Source organism: Lacerta agilis, chromosome 5, assembly GCF_009819535.1.
Source record: "Lacerta agilis isolate rLacAgi1 chromosome 5, rLacAgi1.pri, whole genome shotgun sequence".
Classification (NCBI taxonomy): Eukaryota; Metazoa; Chordata; class Lepidosauria; order Squamata; family Lacertidae; genus Lacerta; species Lacerta agilis.
In genome coordinates, this window is record NC_046316.1 from 88,797,478 (window position 1) to 88,806,889 (window position 9,412).

At 47.6% G+C, this 9,412-nt stretch overlaps 1 protein-coding gene across 1 annotated transcript; it reads right to left on the reverse strand.

The window, feature by feature from the left end:
- Positions 1–9,125, reverse strand: THPO (thrombopoietin). The gene is made up of 5 exons (XM_033148144.1): positions 8,742–9,125; positions 6,300–6,430; positions 5,034–5,120; positions 2,328–2,492; positions 1–352 (listed from the first exon to the last, which is right to left on the reverse strand). The coding sequence occupies exons 1-5, from the start codon at positions 8,752–8,754 to the stop codon at positions 134–136; spliced, it is 615 nt and encodes a 204-aa protein (XP_033004035.1). The 5' UTR covers positions 8,755–9,125; the 3' UTR covers positions 1–133.
- Between the last annotated feature and the right edge of the window lie 287 nt (positions 9,126–9,412).

Sequence of the window (9,412 nt, forward strand, 5' to 3'; positions counted from 1 at the left end):
TTTTTTTCTGACTCCCGTGCTTTGAGGGCTTGGCCAGGCTTGCTCTTCCACACCTGGCCACCAGAGGGCCTACTACTCGTCCTGTGCTTCTCTCCCTTGGAAGGATCAGGCCAGCAGCCCATGGGGGGGTCTTTCAGTGGCCCCTCAAGGTGGTCAGACTGGGAGGTTGCAGGGCCGCAGGGTTGGCAGCCCTCTGTCGATCTCCCACACTGCAGGAGTCTTTCCACAAGTCATGGAAGAGGAAGTGCAGCTTCCCCCTCACAAGCTGTTTGTAGGTCCCAAATATTGTCCTAAGGTTTCTTTCAGAAATTAACGGGGAGCCGCTCTCTGGCCGTGTGGTGGGATTCTGTTCCTATAATGAGAAAAGAAAGACAAGTGGGTGGGTGCCTGTCAGGGCTAAGGGCCACAGTAAAAAAATATATTAATTTTTGGTAAACTGCTTTGATTTAAAAAAAAAACCAAGCATAAATTTTATGAAATAAATAAATCTTTAATGCAAGATGATAAAAGGTCTTGGAAATCAAGCCTTATGAGGAACAGTTGCATACTGTCTTGCCAGAGTGGTCCATGCTCTGGATATATCCTGCATGGACTACTGCAATGCGCTCTACGTGGGGCTACCTTTGAAAGTGATTCTGAAACTACAACTAAGCCAGAATGTGGCAGCTAGACTGATGACTGGGAATGAAAGCTGGGATCTTGTAACACTGGTCCTGAAGGATCTCCACTGGCTCCAAGTACATTTCCGAGCACGATTCAAAGTGTTGGTGTTGACCTTTAAAGCCCTAAGCAGACTCGGCCCTGTATATGTGAGGAACGTCTCCACCCCCGTCGTTCAGCCCAGACACCTTCTCTGAAGGTCTTCTGCTGGTTCCCTCACTGCAAGAAGTGAAGTATCAGGGAACCAGGCAGAGGGCCTTCTCGGTGGTGCCACTCTCCTTGGGGGATGCCCTATCTTCAGATGTCAAGGTGATAAAGAACTACATAACTTTTAGAAGACATCTGAAGGCAGCCTTGTACTAATAAACCCAGATGCCAACTTTGCTGCCACATAAACCCGGACAACACCATTACTGGCCCCAACAACATCAAACATACCATCTCAGGACTATTTAATTGCTCATCTTCCAACATTGTGTATGCAATCAAATGCCAACAGTGCCCTTCAGCTCTCTATATTGGACAAACAGGCCAAACCCTACGCCAAAGGATAAATGGACATAAATCTGATATCAGGAATCACAAGACAGAGAAACCAGTAGGAGAACACTTCAATCTCCCAGGACATTCTATAAAAGATCTCAAAGTAGCTGTCTTAATACAAAGAAATTTCAGAAATAGACTGGAAAGAGAAGTGGCTGAATTACAACTAATCACCAAACTTAAAACCACGGAGAAACCTGGTCTGAACAAAGACATTGGATTCTTATCTCATTATACATAACAAAGCTATCTTTAGCCATCTCACCACTTGCCTTTCCCTGCAAGACTAATTACAGCCGTTAAGAGTCGTCAACAGGTTTTCCACACCTATCAGCTGATCACCCATTCCCACCACCCTTCTGAGCAATACCCCTCCCCACTCCCTCACTATATTTAAGGATCTGGTGACTTCTGTTTCAGTGTATCTGAAGAAGTGTGCATGCACACGAAAGCTCATACCAGGAACAAACTCAGTTGGTCTCTAAGGTGCTACTAGAAAGAATTTTCGATTTTGTTTTGACTATGGCAGACCAACACGGCTACCCACCTGTAACTTGTACTGGGAAGTTTTTAATGTTTGATGTTTTACTATGTTTTTATATATGCTGTAAGCCGCCCAGAATGGCAGGATAGACAACAATAACATCATCATCATCATCATTATTATTTTATATGGATAGCCCAAAGAAGAGCAGACTAGCAGGTAACCATCTTCAAATATTTGGAGGGTTGTTCCATGGAAGATGGAGCAAACCTGAATCGGAGAGCAGGACTTGAACCACTTCTTCAGAAGTGTGCATGCACACGAAAGCTCATACCAAGAACAAACTTAGTTGGTCTCTAAGGTGCTACTGGAAGGAATTTTTATTTTTTTATTTGTTTTGACAGGGGAAAACATTCCGCTTCAACTAGGCCTTGGCTGAGTTTTAAATGTGTTGCGGGGTGGGGAAGGAGAGAGGTTTATTGGCTTGTGTTTGTTGTGTTCTTGTTTTTATTTTGTGCTTTTATTTTGTATGTTATATTGTGAACCGCCGTGAGATCTACGGATGAAGGGCAGCATACAAGTGTCATAAACCGTCATCATCATCATCATCGTCCTGGGGAAGCCCCCTTCGGCCTCTCACCTGCCACCCAAAGTTTCGGAGCTGCAGGAGGAAGGAGCTGGCCTTCTCATAAAGCTGCTGGAGCAGTGGCAAGGCGCAGCCCCGGCTCAGCTGGTTTTGGGCGGCTGCTGTGCCATCCACTAAGTTGGCCAGATCACGGAGGGTTTCTTGCCCTTTGTCTTGGTTCTGAAAGAGTAAGAGAGAGGGGCAATCATTGGGTGATTCTGACATTTCTTATTTATTTGCCGTATTTTCCGGCGTATAAGATGACTGGGCGTATAAGACGACCCCCAACTTTTCCAGTTAAAATATAGAGTTTGGGATATACTCAACCGCAGATTCTCCACCTGGCATATAAGACGACCCCCGACTTTTGAGAAGATTTTCCTGGATTAAAAAGTAGTCTTATACGCCAGAATATACAGTATTTATCTGTTGGTTGTTGTCGTCATATCCCAGCTTTGCTCCAAAAATCTGAAGGTGGTGTCCAGATTTCTCCCTGCCCATGGCCCAGTATACCTGAAGGAGCATCACCACCCCCATCGTTCAGCCCGGACACTGAGGTCCAGCGCCGAGGGGCTTTTGGCGGTTCCCTCCCTATGAGAAGTGAGGTTGCAGGGAACCAGGCAGAGGGCCTTCTCAGTGGTGGCGCCCGCCCTGTGGAACGCCCTCCCACCAGATGTCAAGGAAATAAACAGCTCTCTGACTTTTATAAGACATCTGAAGGCAGCCCTGTTTAGGGAAGTTTTTTAACGTTTGATGTTTTATCGTGTTTTTAATATTCTTCTGGGAGCCGCCAGAGTGGCTGGGGAAACGCAGCCAGATGGGTGGGGTTAAGGTAAAGGTAAAGGGACCCCTGGCCATTAGGTCCAGTCGTGGACGACTCTGGGGTTGCGGTGCTCATCCCGCTCTATAGGCTAAATGAGCCGGCATACAGCTTCCGGGTCATGTAGCCAGCATGACTAAGCTGCTTCTGGTGAACCAGAGCAGCGCACGGAAACTCTGTTTACCTTCCCGCCGGAGTGGTACCTATTTATCTACTTGCACTTTGACGTGCTTTCGAACTGCTAGGTTGGCGGGAAAATGGGTGGGGTATAAATAAATAAATAAATAAATAAATAATGTATTATCCTTGCAGCAAACTTGTGAGATAGGTAAGGATGGGAGATTCGAACTCTGCTCTCCCAGGTCTTAGTATGTCATAGATTGGCTGGATGCCGAGGAATGGCAGAAGGAACCAGCTGAGGAACTCCCAAGGGAAGAAGAAGGCTCAGAGCCCGGGGATTGGTGGCGGGACAAGGATGAGTGAGAGCGAACTCCTTTACTGTGTGCTTCTTCTGGTGTGATCAAAGCAGCGCCACAAGAAGGTGGTGTTGCCTTGCAGGAGTCAGATTAGATTAAATGGAAATGGGAAGACGCCCCTTAGAGAGGAGGCAGAACAAGCATCCGTGGCTGCACAATACCCGGGGCTGTTGCAGGGTCTGTGCGGAATGGAGTATCCTAGACAGTGGCGGATCCACATTTTGGGGGTCCTGAAGCTTGAGCAACTAGCAACGAGGTCTGGATAAGCCCTGTTACCTTCGTCAATGGGGTTGTTCCACAACAGATCACTTTTAAAAATGATAATACTGTAATAATAACTACTACACCCCAGATTTTGATTAAGGTTGCTGTACTGGGTTGTCTCACATGTTAAAGTTTAACACAGTGAATAAATATTTCCTATGCCTTACGGTTTTCGAGTTGTGAGGGGGGTGAAAGTTAAGGAAACGTTATATGCAGAATGGTGCAATTGAGTCTACTAGACCCATTAAAAAAAAAAAAAAGCAATGTGGACTGAAGTCATTTCTGGGGCATGGGCATAGCCAGGATTTATGTTGGGGGGTGGGTGGGCCGGACAGCCCCCTGTCCTGTTCCAGAACCAAGCTACCTGCGACGCGATTGGTCAGTTCGCAGAAGCCACGCCTATCGTTAAGTTGTGTCGCTAGAATGCACCACAGCATCATCCAGGTGACCTCAGTGAGCATTTCAATTCCAAATATTCTGGTTATTTCTAGTTTTAGTTAAGTATTTTATTTATTTACGTCAAAAAATTACATAACACAACTAATTAATTATCCTAATCTTATTTTGAATCTTAATTGGGGGGACTTCCTCACGCCCTCTCTTCTGCGTTCATTTCAAATATAATTTAGTAACTTTGTAACTACTTTAAATCCTCTTTACAAATTATCTTAAGCCTTAACTAACAACTTATATATAATACCTTATTCTTACCCAAATATAAAAAAATCAAATATATCACTAACTTAACTTCTTATACACTCTATTAAACTAACATATGTACAGTATATGTTTTTGTATTTGTATGTTTGTATTGTTTTATTTGTTTGTTAAATTTTGTTTGAAAAATCAATAAATTCAAAGTATTTTATTTATTTATTTATTTGCTTGATTTGGGGGGAGGCAGCTGCCCTCCCCTGGCCGCCATGTTCTGGGGTCCCGTCTGGAATTAGGGGCCTCAAAGCTGAAGCTTCATTAGTTTCATAGCAGATCGGCCCCTGGTCCCAGAAGATGCCATGGCTGGCTGGGAAGCTGAGCGTGAGTCCTCCAGCCTGCCATGGCATCTTCTTGTAGCATTTGGATAAAAGCCATCCCAGGTCAACAAGCCCAGGATCCAGCCCTTGACCCGTAGCGGGTGGGTTTGTTGATTTTTTACATACTCACTGTCTTTGCCATCCACTCTCGGAGGCTGAACCCAACCATGGGCAGCTGCACAGGCTGCTGCAGGGAGGGGAGTTCCCCGCACTGGCTCTGCGGAAAGGACAGAAAAACCCCTGAGAGGAGAAGCAACCAGGCCAGCTGGCAGGAATGGCCAAACGCACAGAGCAAATGCAACCGCCTGGCGCCCAACAAGTCGCACCCCGCAAATGAGGTGCAAAGCAAATACGGCCGAACTTCCTGGGTACCCGAAAGAACATGATTTGGGGCTGTAGCTCATCTTTCTATTGATATATAATTTTATGGTATTACTAAAAAATAAAAAGTGGTTTTTATGAGCCATCATTGCCAAAACAAGATGACACCTGATTGGCCCTCTAAACACTCCTCTTTCTGGTTATTTGGCTATAGCTTTTGATAGAACACAGAGAATTGAACATACTTTGTTGCATTGCATTCTTGATTAAATTATCTTTCCATTGATACATAATTTTGTGGTATTACTTCAAAGAAAAGTGGTGTTATGACTATGAGCCATCAAACCTCAAAAATACACTTTCTCCAAAAGGTTTCCACAATTTCGACCACTAATGTAGACACACGGTTCTCACCCTGCATTTTATCCACAGAGCTGCAGGAAATAGTGGCTGCCCCAACCCTGTGCTGTGTGGTTAAAAATTCTGCTGAGCTGGCTGGAGCTGATGGGAGTTGTGGTCCCAAACATTTCGGAAGCACTAAACCCGGATTTCCCAAACTTGGCTGTTTTTGGGCTACAATTCCCATCATCCCTGACCACTGGTTCTGCTAGCTAGGGATAATAGGAGTTGAAGTCCAAAAACAGCTGGAGACCCAAGTTTGGGAAACCCTGCACTAGACTGAGGAAGGTTGATCTAAATAAATAAACGGTGTCCTTCCTTGCAGCTGGGTAGTATTATCAGGGCCGGCCCACCCGTGAGGCAAGGTGAGGCAACTGCCTCAGGCGGCAGGATTCACCAGGCAGCAGGTCACAGTATCAATCTTTCTCCCTCGTTCCTGATGTAGATCTGCCCTCACCCCTTCTTTTCTAGCAGGGGGAAGGAAGGCCCCATTTTGAGGTCCGACTCAGGTGCCAAAATGTCTTGGACAGCTCTGAGTATTATTCTGGGCCACTCATCACATGCCACCCACTCAGTGAGTGGTGCAACCTTAAGGAAAGGCTATGGAAGCCAACAAAAAAGGCGAAGACTCCTAGGGCCCCGATCTGCCCGGGTGAAGTGAAACGGCATTGCTTACCACTTTCTCCTCCAAGTCCATGGCTTCGGCGATGTACTTCTGGATTAGCCGCCTGTCACAAACCAGCCTGGTGGGACTCATCTCGGACAGGTCCATACGGAGCAAGAATATGGTGAGAAGAAGGAGGAGTCCTAAGGGAGGTTTGAGGGAGGAGAGACAAAAGGATAGATGGCCAAATGTTTGGTACCCTCTGAATCAGCTTGGCAGGTAGGCTCCCTAGACCTTCCTTCCTTCCTTCCTTCCTTCCTTCCTTCCTCCCTCCCTCCCTCCCTCCCTCCTTCCCTCCCTCCCACACTGAGAGCCAGTGTGGTGTAGTGGTTAAGAGCAGTAGTCTTGTAATCTGGGGAACCGGGTTTGCGTCTCCGCTCCTCCACATGCAGCTGCTGGGTGACCTTGGGCTAGTCACACTTCTTTGAAGTCTCTCAGCCCCACTCACCTCACAGAGTGTTTGTTGTGGGGGAGGAAGGGAACGGAGAATGTTAGCCGCTTTGAGACTCCTTCAGGTAGTGAAAAGCGGGATATCAAATCCAAATCCAATCCCTCCCTCCCTCCTCAAAGAGGTTCTCCCCCCCCATTTAACATTGGGCTTTCTTCTCAGGTCAACCTACTTCACAGGTACAGGTAGGTAGCCGTGTTGGTCTGCCATAGTCAAAACAAAATAAAAAATTCCTTCCAGTAGCACCTTAGAGACCAACTAAGTTTGTTCTTGGTATGAGCTTTCGTGTGCATGCACACTTCTTCAGATACACTGAAACGGAAGTCACCAGACCCTTATATATAGTGAGAGGGTGGGGAGGGGTATTACCCAGAAGGGTGGTGGGAATGGGTGATTGGCTGATAAGGGTGGAAAACCTGTTGACGACTGTTAACGACTGCAATTGGTCTTACAGGAAAAAGCAAGGGGTGAGATGGCTAAAGATAGCTTTGTCATGTATATTGTTGAGATAAGAATCCAATGTCTCTGTTCAGACCAGGTCTCTCCATGGTTTTAAGTTTGGTAATGAGTTGCAATTCAGCAACTTCTCTTTCCAGTCTATTTTGAAATTACTTCACAGGGTTGTTGTGGGGACTGAATGAGGTGGACAGGAAACCACAGACGCTATATTGAGAGCCATAGAGGAAAAGGTGAGATATAAGTGTGATGAATAATGATGATAAAATTAGGTGGGACAAGGAAACCCTCAGCCCCAGGTAATGGGAGGCTGAATTAGGGTGAGTTTGTGGACAAAGGAGCTGTACACAGACTCCGCAATTCCCCTCCCAGTCCATTTCTCGGTTAAATTTGCCCCTCTGAAGCTGAGCTATCAGGCAAATGACAAGGACATACGGTAACAAGTACGGTACCTCTCCTTCCTACACACAGAGATTGTCTGTACACACAACTCCTCCTTTGACCCAGAAATAAAATGTTCTGCGTATGAATAGAGGACCAGGATGATTGTGAAACTGGATTTCAAACATTATCGGTTTAATGTGCATTTCAATTACGATGGGTTGAACGCCTTCTCCTTCCTGTTCAAACACTTTCCAGTATTATATTAATATCTGCTGAGATAACCTGGCCTCGTTTCTGGAATGGTGTGTTGTGCAAGGCTTAGCTGCTGAACTTATGAGGCTGCAAAAGTGCCTCTGAGCATGTGCAGAGAACCTGGCCCTCAACACAGAGAAACCTTAACCAGAGCTCATAATCTGAGGTGGAGGGGAAAAGGAGAGGGTGAAGGTTTTAGGCACAGCACTCTCCACCCAACCCGATGCTGGAAATAACAATTTCAGTTTCGTTACTACTTCTCCAGAATTTTCACTGCTGGCCTGAACTGGGCTTCATGAAAACGAAACAGGATCCAAGTTCTTTCCTCTGCTAATGAACTAAATCTTGTGCTGCAATCTTGTAGCCATTCACGAGTAAGCCCCACCAAATTCAGCAGGACTGATTTTGGCACGCAGAGGATTGTACTGTTATTCAATGGCCCACACGACTATTTGTCAATTAAGGAACTAGTCAAATGAGCATGCATCTGCATACAATTAAGCAGCATTTCTGGGGGGGGGGGGAAGCACCACTCTAGCTTTTTAGAGAGGCGCTGCTGTGTGTAACAGCAAGACTTGACCTTGGGGGAATCCATAGTGGAGAGAGGAAGTCCTGGATAGGATGGTAGAGTTGGAAGGGACCCTGAGGGCCATCTAGATCAACCCCTGCTCCTTCTCAGGATGTTCTAGACTGCAGGCAACACCATCCACAGCCCTGCTGAGACTCAGCCCGGCCTGCCAGAGTCAGACCCCTCGCTCCAGCCCATGCACAGAGTGCCTTTCCCTCCAGCCATCTAGGATTGGGGAGAAGGAGGGCTTCCAGCAGAGAAGAGTGTGTGGCTGACCCAAAGGCCGGTCTCCCCAGGGGTCCTGCCTGTGTCTTCTGAGACCCCTTGGGGCGAGCCCAGCACTCACGGTTCAGCTCCATGCCCAGCTGGCAACCGCCTTGTCACAGCATCTTCCTGCCAGGGAACAGCGGCTGCCTCCCAGCTCCCGCCTGGCTTCCATGGACGGTGTCTTGAACGATGCCACACACCACGAGGGCAGGCCAAGGGGGCTCCGAAGGGCTTTCTGCGAAGCTGCCGGCACCTCCGAGCCAGCACTGCACAGCTTCCTGTTGTGCAGCTGCTGGTGACCTCTGGTCAACGGCTTCCGAGCAGCAAGCCCGAGCCTTCAGGAAGACTTCCCACTTCCAGATATTTCCTCCTTGGCTGACGGAGGAGGCAAGGAATGACAAGGCCACTAGGACTGGCCGGCTAGCTCGCTCCCTGGTGCGAGAGTTTCCACAGAATCGTAGAGTCGGGAGGGACCCCTGAGGGTCATCCAGTCCAACCCCCTTCAGTGCAGGGATCTTTTGCCCGGCGTGGGGCTTGAACCCACGGCTCCGAGATTAAGAGGCTCATTCTCTACTGTGGCCGTTCCCCGCGCTTCGGGGCCAGATGCATAGTCCTGCTGCGCCTGCTCGCCTCAGTCGGTGGAATTGGAGGGGTTCTGGCAAGCGTCACGAGCCCTGGAGCAGGGCTCACACAGCCTCGTGATGAAAAGCCTGTCGTCCGTCAAGTTTCCTCCAGTCTGGATGCATCTGT

What these genes read in the sequence shown, in the direction of transcription:
- THPO (XM_033148144.1), bottom strand. An exon ending in TGGACTTGGAGGAGAAAGTG is followed by an intron (nt 5,121 to 6,299) that starts GTAAGCAATGCC and finishes TCCTTTCCGCAG; the next exon opens with AGCCAGTGCGGGGAACTCCC. An exon ending in GAGAGTGGATGGCAAAGACA is followed by an intron (nt 2,493 to 5,033) that starts GTGAGTATGTAA and finishes TTACTCTTTCAG; the next exon opens with AACCAAGACAAAGGGCAAGA.